Raw genomic sequence first — 16,074 nt, forward strand, 5'->3', positions numbered from 1 at the left:
GTTCCTAAGAATGAGCGCTTGAAAGACCTTAGATGATGTCGCGGCTTGTGATTGGTCGTGTGTCGGTCACGTGACCGCTCACGCGACCAATCACAAGCCGCGATGTCATTTAAGGTCTTTCAAGCGCTTGAAAGACCTTAGATGACGTCACGGCTTGTGATTGGTCATGTGTCGGTCACGTGACCGCTCACGCGACCAATCACAAGCCGCGACGTCATCTAAGGTCTTTCAAGCGCTCATTCTTAGGAACGGAAGCTGCCGGTTATATCGGTAAGGTCCAGGCTGCGTCGGAGAGGTGAGTATATCAATATTTTTTATTTTTATTCTTTATTTTACACATTAATATGGATCCCAGGGCCTGAAGGAGAGTTTCCTCTCCTTCAGACCCTGGGAACCATACAGGATACCTTCCGATACTTGGTGTCCCATTGACTTGTATTGGTATCGGGTATCGGTATCGGCGATATCCGATACTTTTTGGGTATCGGCCAATACTATCCGATACCGATACTTTCAAGTATCGGACGGTATCGCTCAACACTAGTTACAAGTGCCATTACTGAAGAATATGACACTTCAAGTACTGAGACTGCATTTACTGTTAAGGCAAGTACATCAAAGCATGCATGGTGTATAGACTCTGGGGCAACTAATCATATGACTAATGACAGAAGATTTTTCTCTAACCTTGACCAAAGTTATAGAAAGTGATCTTAGCTAATGGTTAGTATATCAATTCGGAGGGAATAGGAGATGGTTATATTAATTGTCAAGTCTCCCCAACACAAAGCAGAAAGATTCGAGTAACCTCGAGTATCCTCTATATCCCTAGTCTTGAAAGCAATCTGTTATCTGCCGATTGGACATCACTTCACAAGAAGTGTGCTTTCTTACTGATGCCCAAATCAAAGATGTGTCTGATAGAGTATCAAGACTCTTTATTGCTACAGACAACTAGACAGGCCCACTAATACACGTAGGAACAAATGACACAGCAAAATGGACCTGGAAACTATATGCAAAGACTTTGAAGACCTAGGCTGGAAGGAAAGGAACTGGGAGGTCATCGTCTCATCCATCCTGCCAGTGGTTGGACTTGGAAAAAGGAGAGTGAACAGGATTCTGCAGGTGAACAACTGGCCACATCAATTGTGCCATCAGCAATGTTTTGGGTTTTTTGACCATGGAGTGAATTTCTTGTATGATGGACTCCTTTTTAAAGATGGATTGCATCTAATGAAAAAAGGAGAACATATATTTGATGGATGTCTTGCAACACTCGCCAGGAGACCTTTAAGTTAGAGCAATATGGGATGGGAAGTATACGGCCAGGAATAAGTACTGAGTTCTTTTGTGAACCCTGCGATGAGAAGTGGAACAAATTCTGAGTAAAAATAGAGGAGCAAAAGAAACTAATAACAAACTAAAATGTGTCTATACAAACACAGAGCATGAGAAACAAACAAGGAGAATTGGAGATGCTAACACAGGAAGAAAAATATGATGTCATAGGCATCACTGAAACTTAATGGGATGATACACATGATTGGAATAGAAATCTTGAAGTCTATTTATAAGAAACCTATTTATAAGAATTAGGCTTAGCAAGAGGGGAATGGTAGCTCTGTAGAAATTGTTTGGGGAAGACTACAAAGAGAGAAGAACAGAAAGGACACTATTGTAGGTGTTTACTGTAGGCCACCTGGACAGACTGAAGATATAGATGAGCTCTTTTTACATCAGATGACTTGAAAAAAAAGTGATCATGATCATAGTGATCATGGGAGATTTTAACTTTACAGATATTTGTTGGGAATCTCTTTCCGGCAAAAGTAATGGGTCCAAAAAATTCCTATCCTCTCTAGCTAACAACTTTATGATTCAAAGGGTAGAAGAGAGAATAAGAGGATCTGCCATCTTGGACCTACTTCTTACCAACAGAGTGGAAATAATTGAGGAAGTAAGGGTGCCAGGAATTTAAGAGGCAGCAATCATGTTATCCTCAAATTTTTGATTACAAGAGGAGGAAGACATGCGAGGACTCAGACTTTAAGGTTGGACTTCAAAATGGCAGATTTTAATGGACTCATAAAGAGTAGGAAAGGTACAATGGCTGAATGTTCTATAGGACAGAAATGTCCAAGAAGGATGGGAGATTTTGCTGAATGAATTATTCACTGCACAATTAGTAACAATCCCGAAAGGAAGGAAGAATTGGAAGCATTTAAAAAGACCAGGATGGATGAGCACAGAACTTAAACACGTGCTAAAAAGTAAAAATGAATTTATATAAAATGGAAAGAGGGGGCATATCTAAAGAAGAATAGAATGCTGTCTGCAGGGAATGCATGGCAAGTATTAGAATATCTAAAGCCAGTAATGAAGTGATGCTTGCAAGGGAGAACAAAAGAAATAAAAAAGGATTTTGACGGTATGTCAAAAGTAAAAGTAAAGTCAAAGCTGCTATATTTTACTGAATGAAAAAGGTGAAGTGGTCAAAAATTATGTTGAGACGGCCGAGCTTTTAAATTCCTGTTTAGAAACTGTGTTCTCTAAGAAAGCAAATGTAGCATCAACTGATCTTCACTGTGCTATCAAATGGATAGAAGAATCAACACTATCTATAAACATAGAGATGGTGAAGGAACACTTTGCAAATTTAAATTAATTTAAATCTCCTGGTCTAGATTAATTACATCCTAGGGTACTGAAAGAGTTAGCAGAGGAAATTGCAGAACCACTAGCCAGAATCTTTGAAACTTCCTGGAGAATAGGAGAAGTCCCAGGAAAAGGAAATAAGATGGAGCCAGGAAACTACCAGCCATTGAGCCTTACCTCTATACCAGCAAAGAATAGGAGAAGTCCCAGAAGATTGGAGATGGGGAAATGTTGTACCTATCTTCAAAAAAGGAAATAAGATGGAGCCAGGAAATTACCGGCCAGTGAGCCTTACTTCTATACCAGGAAAGCTGTTTTAACAAATTATTAAATAGTATTTATGTAAGTACTTGTATAAGAATACAGTAATTAACTAGAGGCATCAGGGGTTTCTAGCAAGCAAGTCATGCCAGACTCATCTAACTTCCTTATATGATGAAATCATTGACTGGGTGGATCAGAGAAATGCGTTAGATATAGTATATCTCAACTTCAGCAAAGCATTTGATAAAGAATCTCACATTATCCATATTGAAAAAAAATGACCAAATATGGGATTGACAAGGCTACGGTTAGGTAAATTCATTACTGGTTCAGTGTTCATACTCAAAAAGTGTTAATAAATGGTTGCACATCCATTTGGAAGAGTGTTCAAGTGGGTTACCACAAAAACAACTTGCTGATGGAATTACAGCCAATCTGTTTAATCAGAGAGAAAATCTTTTCATAAGAATGGTACTACAAAAATCTCTCTATGGTCTTAAGCAATCGGCAACAGCATGGAACACCAAAATGAACAAAGTCTTATTGGTAGGATTTAAAAGAGGTCAAGCAGATCCGTGTTTATACACAAAATGTACGGACAGAAAGTGAATATATATTCTCTTAGAAGTGGATGATGTGATTATGGTTCATCAAGAGGAAGCAGAAATTGCAAAGATGACTAAAATTCTGAATCAACATTTTGATACTAAAGACCTTGGAAATGTGACATATTATCTAGGAATCCACTTCTAAAGAGAAGAAGATGGAAGCTTTCTTCTAAACCAAAGTGCAAAAATGAACTCCATTCTGAATCAATTTAGAATGTCAGAAGCCAAAGGTATATCAATAGAAATGAGCAGAACCGTGGAAGTTCGGATTTTGGTACCCAATCAGAACTTTAGTCCAAAGTTTGGTTCGAGTACCAGAACATTACCCAAACTTGAACCAGAACCCGAACCTTATGAAAACAATAGAGACCTGAACTTTACATCTGAAAAAATCTCTCTCTCTCTTTCTCTTTCTTCAATGGACTTTGGACTTCCCCTGGAACTCCAAACATTGCAACGGATTCCCGCGAGAAGTCCTTGTTTGAAGTTTAGCACCGGACACTAACTCTAACTGTCCAGTACGAACCCCAAACTTTTAAGTTCTGGTTCACTCATCTCTATATGTCAATCACAAAGGAATCATCCTACTAAAAGTTGGAAGGTGATTATCTGATACCTAACAATGAGAAGTACAGACAGGCAGTGGGGGCACTTTTACACATTTCAACTATGAATCTACCAGATGTCGCAACAACAATTGGAATTCTCTTCAGATATGTGAAAAAACGCACCAAAAAGACTGGAACACCATTAAGTGAGTTCTTTGATACTTGAAAGAGACTCAACACATACATTTAAGGATATCTGCAACAAGAGATCTAACGCATACAGGTTATGTAGATTCAGACAGGGCTGGTGACTTAAGTGTTTGTAAATCGACAAGTGGATATTTGTTCAAGCTGGAAGAAAGTTCAATTTCTTGGTCTAGCAGAAAACAGGTGTCTGTAGCCTTGTCATCTACAGAAACAGAGCATGTGTCTGAAGACAAAGCAACTTCCAAGAGCCACATTTGAAGCATTCAGAACCTATATGGGACTAACAGGATAAGTAGTTGTTGAGTGGGAGTGTTGAAATAATGCTTATTATTGTGTATATTGTATCAACTACTATTTACTACTGTTTAATAGTGTATGAGTTTCTGTCTCCAGCAGTAGTGTTATATTGGCATTAAAGCACTGTTTTAAAAGAAAACAGGACTTTCCTGCTCACTGTGTGTGTAGCTGGAGCAGATTATACTTTCACTTTGCAAGCTGACAGACAAGATGCTAAGATCCTAAGCTAAAGGAAATACCAGTTGTAAGCTGTGTTATCTTTGTTCCTGAATAAACATATATTCACTGTTGAATGGCTTCACAGTATAGCTGCCAACATACACACATAAATTGAGGTACATGTTGAATGCACTCTTAATAGTTTGTGTTTTATTTGAAGACAGAATCACCCCTTCTGATACGGCCATACCTAGAACACCTGACAAAGTCTGAGATACATGCAGTTATGACAGCTGGTTTTGCTACCATTGCAGGAAGTGTCCTTGGAGCATATATTTCATTTGGAGTAAGTAAAGGCAGTTGCCATTTTGTTCACAATTAATTTCTTATCTGCTTATATAAAGTGCAGAATACATTTCTTTGACACATACTTGTTATTAGAACAGTATTACCTGGAGTGTATTTGTATTGAGTAGAGCAACCTGGGCTCTTCTTATTACCAATAGACACAACAATGTTATCTTAAATGTATGGCTATAACATAGTTCCCAGTTTATTATTGTATTTCTGCCATCTTTTTATTTGAACCTTTTTTTTAAAGTCACTAACGCTATGTTCACATGTCTAGTAGTGATCAGTTACAACGGATCAAGCAGCAATTCATGGGCAAAGAATTGTGCAGGCACTACTTTTGAGTCCATTTTTAAATAACTGATCTCTGCTGGGTCCATTTTTTAACAATGAAATCCGTAAAAAACGGATCCATTAATAAGCTATCCATTTGTCATGGGCTTACTAAGATGAGCAAGAATACTGCAGCGTCTGATTTCTCCTACTCCTGCACTGATTAGAAGCACTTCACCTTCAAATTAAATGGTGCAGGTTTCTTTTAGCAGTGCAGAGGTTAATCTGCTCGGTTGAGAGCTCTTGGAAGCTTTTCCTGCATTAAGGCTCTCAGCTGTTCACTGTTAGCCACTCCCATCTCCTATATACTCTGGGCCCTGGCAAGTATTCATTGCCAGAGCTAGCTTATGCTGCATAGTTAGGAGTAGAGATGAGCGAGGTTCTGTTCGGATTCACAGAATGGACTGCCCTTCACCGAACGGTTAGACGAATGTATCCGAACCCCATTTGATCCAATGGGAGGCAAAACCAAACATGTAAACAACACCTTAAAGGAAACCTGTCAGCAGAATAGTGCATTGAAACCTACACACAGTGTCAGGTCGGCACCGTTATACTGAATAAAATGATACATTGGTTGATGAAATGCATCTTGTGGTTGTATCTTAATCTTTATTTTCATTTTTGTGTTAATGAGATTCTCGTGCCCTAAGGTGGGGTTGGTGTATGTGATGCTCTGATTAGATATTCATAATACAGACTGCTGACAGGTCACTGATCCCTTACTCCGGCACACTCCAAAAACGTGAAGACAGAACTGTTGCTTTCAAAGTTTTTTTTTAATATATCTTGTGCAAAAGAGAATGGTTTCCAACATTTCGGCTCAGGCACGAGCCTTCGTCAGGAAGACAATCTTATGGTAGTTTTATCTTATGTAGGTCCTGGGCTCTCAGATTGCCCTATGGAAGTCTGTCTTTCAAAAGTAATGGAATGCACATAAGGTATTGTAAGAGGTAGTTAGACCACTATGAGCCTCCACACTGAAGCGGTTACTAGCAAGGACACAAGGTGGGAGCCACATGCCAGCTGCAGCCTTAAGCTGGAGTTACACTAAACGACTTACCAACGATCACGACCAGCGATACAACCTGGCCGTGATCGTTGGTAAGTCGTTGTGTGGTCGCTGGGGAGCTGTCACACAGACAGCTCTCTCCAGCGACCAACGATCAGGGGAATGACGTCGGCATCGTTGAAACTGTCTTCAATGATGCCAAAGTCCCCCTGCAGCACCCGGGTAACCAGGGTAAACATCGGGTTACTAAGTGCAGGGCCGCGCTTAGTAACCCGATATTTACCCTGGTTACCATTGTAAAAGTAAAAAAAAAAAAAACGCTGCTAATATGCACACGCTGCTAATATGCACGCGCTGCTGCCGAGAGCTTCCCTGCACTGAATGTGTCAGCGCCGGCAGTAACAGCGGTGACGTCACCGCTGTGCTCTGCTTTACGGCCGGCGCTGACACAGTCAGTGCAGGGAAGCTCTCGGCAGCAGCGCGTGCATATTATCAGCGCTCTTGCCGAAAGCAGTTTTAACCCTGTGGACGCCGGGGGATGTGACAGACATCAGAATGTGAGTATGTACTGTTTTTTTTTTAACTTTTACAATGGTAACCAGGGTAAATATCGGGTTACTAAGCGTGGCCCTGCGCTTAGTAAACCGATATTTACCCTGGTTACAAGTGAACACATCGCTGGATCGGCGTCACACACGCCGATCCAGCGATGACAGCGGGTGATCAGCGACCAAAAAAAGGTCCTGATCATTCCCATCGACCAACGATCTCCCACAAGGGCCTGATCATTGGTCGCTGTCACACATAACGAGATCATTAGCGGGATCGTTGCTACGTCACCAAAAGCGTGACGTTGCAACGTTATCGTTAACGATATCGTTATGTGTGACTCAGCCTTTACCTATGAACAGTGAATAAGGCTCATTGTGGTCTAATTACCTCTTACAATACCTTATGTGCATTCCATTACTTTTGAAAGATACAAAGGCTAATCTACCTCAATACACCTGTATTCCTAGCAATTGATAACAAAGGATAGTCCACTATGGGTGTGGACAGTTTCATTTAATTCCATTCTGCTGGCCAATCAAGACCACTTTTGACAGACTTCCATAGGGCAATCTGAGAGCCCAGGACCTAAAACTACCGTAAGATTGTCTTCCCGATGAAGGCTCGTGCCTGAGCCGAAAAGTTGTAAACCATTCTCTTTTGCACAAGATATAATAAAAAAAACTTTGAAAGCAACAGTTCTGTTCTCACGTTTTTGGAGTGTGCAGGGGTTAGATCTTTTGTATTGTCTTACCGTTTTACCCCTGAGCACCCAACAATGGTTGAGCCTGATCATATCCGCTTTTATTATTACTGATCCCTTACTGACCTGCCCCCTAGTTTGTGTAATGAATACCAGCACAAACTGAATAAAAAAAAAAACGCCTGTTCAGGCAGGTGCCCGCCGTGCCACCTGCGCTACAGCATAATCGCATGTGTACTGTGCACTTACGGTAATCCCTTTTGCTTATTTAATTGAGCAAGAAAAAAAAGTCAATTTTAAAATGGCGCCTGCGCAGTAGCAGCTATCGGTGTGTATAGAGATCCGATAGCTGCTATTGCGCAGGCGGCACCATCTTGGAGGAGGAAATCTTCTACTTGTTATCCATTTGATCCAGAATTAATCAACTAGAGCATTGGAAACTGAGAGGCAGAAGAGCAGTTTGTTATTAATGCATTACATAAGAATACTGTAGAGTACACAGTATTAAAATAGCAAGTAACAAAACTCCCCGGATATTCAATAATACCCTTGTATCAAGATTGCAGTTTAGGATGTTGATAATATCCTGGATACTATATCATTAACTGCAATTCTTGTGTAGTATTTTTGTGGTGGTTTTACTTTTAAGTAGACAAATTTGTTAAAACAGTTAATAGTGTTAATTTTAGAGTTCAACATTAAAAGTAAAATTTTATTCTTATTACTCCAATTGGAAAAGTTTGTAAGATAATTTTGTTAATCAGTTTTTGGAGACATTGAATTGATTATTTGGCAGTGAATTATTGTGTTCGCCTAACTTTTTTGCCAACAAATTGCTTCTGGATTTGTTCTCTCTGATCACTAGTGGACATGTGAACATAGCCTAACTGATGTGTTCATCTGTGTTATTTTCTCTACTTTGGGCTGAGTTTATAGTTTGCGTGATTCATCCTTTGGAAATTTTTGAAATGTCACAAATGTACCACAGTCTCTTGAATGATTTTGGGTACACCTGGAACTTTTGATGTAATTTTTGAGACATTTTAGCAGAACATGCTTTTTTTTAAGCTAAAAAAGTCACAGAAAATGTCAAAAACAAAAATAAAAAGCTTTTTTACTTTTGTGCACATTTCATGCACCGCGTGTGACATTTTGTTGAATCTTATACAAAAAAACGACAAGGAATACCAGAAGACAAAAAAAGGAAGGTGACTATAAAAAAATCACAAAATGACTGGGCCCATTAGGTTCAATATAGGATTAATCTGTACAAAATTATCAGATATAACCAATCTGCAATCCTCACTTGTAGGTATCTTCTTCTCATCTCCTGACTGCTTCTGTGATGTCTGCCCCAGCGGCGCTCGCTATAGCCAAGTTATTTTGGCCAGAAACTGAACCAATAAAAATAAATATGCAGAATGGGCTTAAGCTGGAGAAAGGGTAAGAGGTATATAGGTCATATATTATAAGTAGGTAATAAATGTGGACGCTTATACAATTAATAAGCACAGACTATTATTATTATTATTTTTATTATTATGTAATAGCTGTGTAGAATGTAATACACATTACACAATAATTTGCACTATAAGGATAATATTCACACATAGCGTCTGATGAAAGCTATATATCTGATAAGATATTGCTAATTTAACGTGGTCAGGCAAATAAATACAATTATATTGAATATTATTTGTGCTGCTCATGTCACACCAGTATTTATAATTATCATCTGGCATATTTATTCTGCAATATTTTTCTTGCTTTGAATCAGGGATGCGAGAAATATTCTGGAAGCTGCAAGTCAAGGAGCTTCTGCATCAATTCCTCTAGTGGCAAACATAGCCGTAAACCTGATGGCTTTTCTCTCGCTGCTAGCATTCTTCAATTCCGTCCTCTCATGGCTGGGAAATATGTTTGATTATCCACAGTTAAGCTTTGAGGTAAACACGAAGATATGTATTTTTGTCAGACTTAAAAGACTGATTCTAGCTCCGACTTTCATCTGACTTGGGGTCAGTTCACACAAACATATAAACAATTGTTAAAGTTTCATCCAGAAAACTTGGACGATTTTTTTCTCATGTGTCATCTGTATGCGATCCGTTTTTACACTGCAACAGTTATTCAAACTTAACAAGACTAAATACTTTCCTATTTTTAATAATTGCAATGTATCCGCAAAAATCAGATTCAGCAAGCTGGCTATGCATAGAATCCAATTTTTTTGTGCACCCATAAACTTGATTGGGTGAGTCTCATCAAACACACAGTAGAAACTAGTCTATGTTGTGATATTTTTTCACGCTCAGATTCTGCCTGTGAAAAAAATTGCTCATCTACAATGCCCCATTGAATAATATTGGCTCGTCTGCAGTCCACTTTTTCACCGACAACACTCGAATGGAAAACACAGAAGTGTGAACTTGGTCTTATTTTGAGAATGTGCAGTGTGAGCTCTATGGAATTATATCAAACTATATTAAAAGGTCATTTCTTACGTCATAGTTGATACCCGCAGAAATGTGTTTTTTTGTCAGCCACCAGTGGTCAGGGTTCCAGGAACAGCCAAGTGGGCTGGCTTATGTGCATATTGTAAATGACTGAAACAGCACAGTCCTCGCACCCATTCATTCTTGTCTCAGCCATGAATAGCTAAAATCGGAAAAAACTTTTGATAAATAACATTGGCATGTTTTGAAAAATCACATATTTTTTGTGTGTGCAGATAATATGTTCTTATGTCTTCATGCCATTCTCCTTCATGATGGGTGTAGACTTGGAAGACAGCTTCATAGTTGGAAAACTTATAGGATACAAGACATTTTTTAACGAGTTTGTGGCATATGAATACCTTGCTGGGCTAATTAAGAAGAGGAAGGATAATGGGCCGTTGTTTATAAGTGGAGTAAAGCAATATATGTCAGTAAGTACGATTTAACTTGTAATTTGCTGAAATGTCTCCTCTTGCTGTGTATATCTGCATAGAAAATACATTAATAAATGTCTTCTCAATATCTTTATAGATTCTTAGTGCCCAAACCATGTTGGGTCTCTGTTTGCTATTTGTTCATAGGCAGAGAAACAACATTGTAGTCATTTTAAAAACAGGTTGTCCATCATTTTTATAATGGCTGGTAGCTGGTAAATCAGTCACGTCTGTCATCGAAATGAATGTATTTTATAGTAGACAAAATAGGTTTTCTATATATAAAAAATACAGTTCAAGGAATCCATACAAGGTTAAGAACCAGACAAAAGTGAAAATGGGGCAGGGCAATTAAATGCCCCATGGGATGTCACAATGCAGATGGGCATGCATGAAGAAAAGATGAGTAGATGACGCATGCTGTGTAAAACGCGCGTCGGGTTGGCCAGGTACTTGGGGTTCCCCTTTATTTTGCTTGGTACCATGTATTTGACCATGCTGTAACATTGTTTAAATTATATGATATTTTGGGTGCTTTTCCTTGTTGTGTGTAATTCCAGTCACCACTTTCTAAAAGTTGGATGTCTAGCATTATTATTAGTGATGAGCGAGTGTGCTCGTTACTCGAGTTTTCCGAGCATGCTCGGGTGTTCTCCGAGTATCTTGGGTGTGCTCGTAGATTATGTTTGAGTCCCCGCAGCTGCATAATTTGCAGCTGCTAGACAGCCTGAATACATGTGAGTATTCCCTAACAAACAGGCAACACCCACATGTATACAGGCTGTCTAAGGGTATGTGTCCACGGTCAGGATGGCCGGCGGTATCGCCGGAGCGGTGAAGCCGCTCGGCGCTAAGCCCCGCCCCCTTTCTGGGACGCGATGATGCCGGATGTGTTAACTGTACACATCCGGGATCATCGCACCCTCGCATAGCGCCCTGTGATATTACTTGCGGCGACGCAGCATCACCGCAGGTAGCACGGACATGCTGCGATCTGAAAAGATGCGCAGCATGTCCGGAGTCGCAGGGCCGACACGTGCGTGTTTCCACGCATAGTGGACACGGGATTTCAAAAAATCCCCTCCACTATGCTGGAACATCTGGATGCTGCGTGTTTGACGCTGCAGCTCTGCGCAGCATCAAACAAGCAGCGTTTACTGACCGTGGACACATACCCTTACAGCCGCAAATCATGCAGCTGTGGGGACTCAAACATAATCTCCGAGCACACCCAAGATACTCGAACACCAGAGCATGCTTAGAAAACTCGAGTAACGAGCACACTCGCTCATCACTAATTACTATCTTTATCTATGTTTATTGATTATAATTGGCACCACTATATACTGTATATACTTGTACTATTGCTATTATTGTTATTATTACTATTATTATTACTGATATTATTCACCTTTAATTATTGCACCTTCTTTTATTTATATTTAAATACAATAATCAGAGAACATTTTTATTGCATATTTTGGTGTTAACATCTGCAGTAAATATGAAGATAAAAAGCAGCAATAAAATAGACAGGATTTATGCTTCATATGAACATGGCTTTATATTGCCCTTCTGCTCACTTTGACCTTCAGTCAATAAAATGCTGCGATAAATAGATGCCAAAAGCTATTGTAAATGCCTTAATGAGGTATTTTTCATTATTATTATGTCTTCTTTCTTAGGCTCGATCTGAAGTTATTGCAACTTATGCTTTGTGTGGATTTGCAAATTTTGGCTCCTTAGGAATTACTATTGGCGGACTATGTATGTATATATATATATATATATATATATATTCTGTAGAGTTAAAGTCTAATCCCATTAGTTGAAATGATACATATAATATGACAACAATTTTGGCCTTGTGAAATGCTGTCCATCACTGATTTAACTATATGGTCTTGCAAGGTTTGGGGTAACTATAGCTCTAAAGGATGTGGATTAAGGACTCTTCCATGTTCCTTAGGCCAGATTCACACTAGAAAAGTGCTTCCCATTAGGCAACTATGCTTTTATGTCCCGCAAAATGGACACTGACAGAAAGGACTTCCAGCAGATTCAAAATGATTATTCTTTGTAATCAGTTTGCTATACTGAAGTAAATGGATATGTCAGTGGGTAGGTCTGAGGCCATGTGCACACGTTCAGTATTTTTCGCGTTTTTTTCGCGTTTTTTCGCTATAAAAACGTGATAAAAATGCGAAAAAAACGCTAACATATGCCTCCTATTATTTTCAGGGTATTCCGCATTTTTTGTGCAAATGTTGCATTTTTTTCCGCGAAAAAATCGCATCGCGGAAAAAAAGCAACATGTTCATTAAATTTGCGGAATTGCGGGGTTCCGCACACCTAGGAATGCATTGATCTGCTTACTTCCCCCATGGGGCTGTGCCCACCATGCAGGAAGTAAGCAGATTATGTGTGGTTGGTACCCAGGGTGGAGGAGAGGAGACTCTCCTCCACGGACTGGGCACCATATAATTGGTAAAAAAAAAAGAATTAAAATAAAAAATAGTGATATACTCACCTTTGATGGCCTCCGCAGTCTTCCCACCTCTCAGGTGCATGCTGCCGCTTCGGTTCCTATAGCTGGTGTGTGGTGAAGGACCTGCGATGACGTCGCGGTCTTGTGATTGGTCGTGAGCGGTCATGTGACCGCTCACGTGACCGCTCACGTGACCGCGACGTCATCAAAGTTCCTGCACACACACACCATCTATAGGAACAGACGCCGCTGAGGAGATCGGCTGTCTGCAGGTGAGTATAACCATTTTTTTTATTTTTTTTATTATTTTTAAACATACTATCTTTTACTATTGATGCTGCATAGGCAGCATCTATAGTAAAAAGTTTGTCACACTTGTCAAACACTATGTTTGACAAGTGTGACCAACCTGTCAGTCAGTTTTCCAAGAGATGCTACAGATCGCTTGGAAAACTTTAGCATTCTGCAAGCTAATTACGCTTGCAAAATGATAAAAGAACCGCAAAAAAAACGGGAAAAAAATGCAAAAAAAAATGCGGATTTCTTGCAGAAAATTTCCGGTTTTCTTCTGAAAATTTCTGCAAGAAATCCTGACGTGTGCATATACCCTGACTCCATTGTTTCACTGTCCTTTTTTCTGCAGCACAACCTTCCAATTTAAAAACAACCTGACAGCTTTCCCAGTGCCCCAAGCCACCCTATATCTATTGCTATAAAAATAAATTTTATTAATAGAGATATGCTAATTAGTGGGTGACTAATCATATGGTCATTGTCTTCCCCAGACTAATAATCTCACTGATCATATTATATCACCATAGTTAACTCACTAATCATGTTATCACTCCCCTGTGGGCGTGAGTAATAAGAGCTGCAAGAGTCACGGCACCACCTGCTCTTGGCAAATCTCTGCCTCCCTGACTATGAGCACTTAGTCGAGTGCATCCACCCCAGCTTCCTCAGAGCAATGCACATGCCCAGGGAGCCAGTGGTGATGCATAACTCAGACAGCCGTTACTGCCGACACTGAAAATCTTGAGGATGGCTGTGTTCTATATCACGACTTATTGGCTGAGCATGCGCAGTGCACCAATGAAGCTGGGGTGCATACACTGAGCTTACTGCACATTGTAAAGGGGAGATTATAGTGACGCCGCTCTTGTACGTCATGTTACAGATGCCTACAGGAGAATGATAACATGATTAGTGGGATGGCTAGTCTATGAAAAACAATGACAGCACGATTAGTAACCCCCTAATTAGCATATTACCACCAACAGCGGTAGAACTAGAGTCAGATATTGCAAAATTTTGACCTGTCCCCAAACTGTATGTTGGACAGATCTATGGGCCCTTTTATCGTTTTATATTCTATAAAGACATATGTTTGCCCACCCCATGTAATAACCTCCTCCATCTTAGGCCCCTTAATGTAATAATGTCCCTCATCTTAGGCCCTTCTTGTAATAATGTTCCCCATTCTGGACCCTTTCTGTAATATTGTCAGCATGGTGGCTCAGTGGATAGCATTGCTGCCTTGCAGCGCTGGAGTCCCACCTTGGACAACATCTGCAAAGAGTTTGTATGTTCTCGCCGTGTTTGCGTGGGTTTCCTCCGGATTCCTTCCACATTCCCACAGTCCAAAGACATACTGATAGATTGTGAGCCCCATGAGCGACAGTGATGATAATGTGTGCAAACTGTAAAGCGCTGCGGAATATGTTAGAGCTAGGGTTGAGCGACTTTTGCTTTTTTAGGATCGAGTTGGGTTTTGTGAAACCCGACCTTCTCGAAAGTCGGATCGCTTGAAATTGTCCGATTCTACTGTAAAGTCGGGTTCCGGACCGAAACATGACACCCAATGCAAGTCAATGTGGATTATTTTTTACATTTACTTAATATCTCTCTCTCTCTCTCTCCTGCGGAAATCACTGCAGCCCAAACGGTAATATGGCTCTATGACGCCGCAGAAACCAGGCCGGAACCTATGTCATCACGCTGCCCACACTCCTTAATTGGCTGAAAAAATGGCGGGGAAGGCGTCATACAAAACGCGACTTTGGCGCCAAGATCGCCGACCACGTGGCCGATCCCACGCTGGAGTCGGGTCGGGTTTCACGAAACCCGACTTTGCCAAAAGTCGGCGACTTTTGAAAATGAACAATCCGTTTCGCTCAACCCTAGTTAGCGCTATATAAAAATAAAGATTATTTATTATTATTGTCCCTCATTCTGGGACCCTTCCTGTAAAAATGTCTGCCAACCTAGGCCCCTTTCTGTAATAAAAGTCCCCCATGCTGAGCCCTTCCAGATATAATGTCCCCTATCCTGGGACCCTTTCTGTAATTATCTCATCCATCCTAGGCCACGTCCTGGCACGTCCAACTAAAATAGGCGTTGGAATTGGCAGACCCCCTCCTACCTAGGCCCAGCTAAAGTCACACCCTCTGCAATGGCAATCATTATGCGCCTGGCTACCAAATGTATAAAATAGTTTTTTGCCATATGCAGTAATCAATAAAAGTGACTTGTATAACATAAAGTGGCTTGTATAGTAGGAGGGTATAAAGAGAGTAATAATTGCATAGTGGTGGTTTGAGGGGCCTGGGGAAACTGTGTAATTTTATGGGTTATGGCAGTAGCTTAAGAGTAAAATGGAAAGTTGCACTTCAAAATGTTTCCCTGGAGTCTTGCTATAAAACCCAGAAATGTGAATCCCTCCAAATGCCATGATTGGGAAGTCTTTTGTGATTGTTTAGAGAGAACGCATCACTAATACTTGAGCTTTGGAGCAGCAAAGCAGTTAACTATAGATTTTTTTTTTTGCAAAAGTCGAAAATTTTCATATTTATTAATCCAGAATGGGCAATTTTCCATCTTTTCTGGGGGGTTTTCTGTTTTTCTCTCCCCTTTTTCCCAGAACTATAGCTTTTTTATTTTTATGGAAACATAGCAATAAAAAGAC

At 40.1% G+C, this 16,074-nt stretch overlaps 1 protein-coding gene across 1 annotated transcript in view; it reads left to right on the forward strand.

Annotated features, from left to right (window-relative positions):
* The window catches only part of SLC28A3 (solute carrier family 28 member 3), a 138,871-nt gene that overhangs the window by 111,931 nt on the left and 10,866 nt on the right, over positions 1-16,074 (forward strand). The window contains exons 11-15 of the mRNA XM_077248953.1: positions 4,962-5,087; positions 9,002-9,132; positions 9,467-9,635; positions 10,421-10,618; positions 12,307-12,388. Of these exons, the coding sequence (XP_077105068.1) occupies positions 4,962-5,087; positions 9,002-9,132; positions 9,467-9,635; positions 10,421-10,618; positions 12,307-12,388 (706 nt within the window). The remainder of the gene's footprint in view (positions 1-4,961; positions 5,088-9,001; positions 9,133-9,466; positions 9,636-10,420; positions 10,619-12,306; positions 12,389-16,074) is intronic.

The sequence above is a fragment of the Ranitomeya variabilis genome, chromosome 1 (genome assembly GCF_051348905.1).
Source record: "Ranitomeya variabilis isolate aRanVar5 chromosome 1, aRanVar5.hap1, whole genome shotgun sequence".
Lineage (NCBI taxonomy): Eukaryota > Metazoa > Chordata > Amphibia > Anura > Dendrobatidae > Ranitomeya > Ranitomeya variabilis.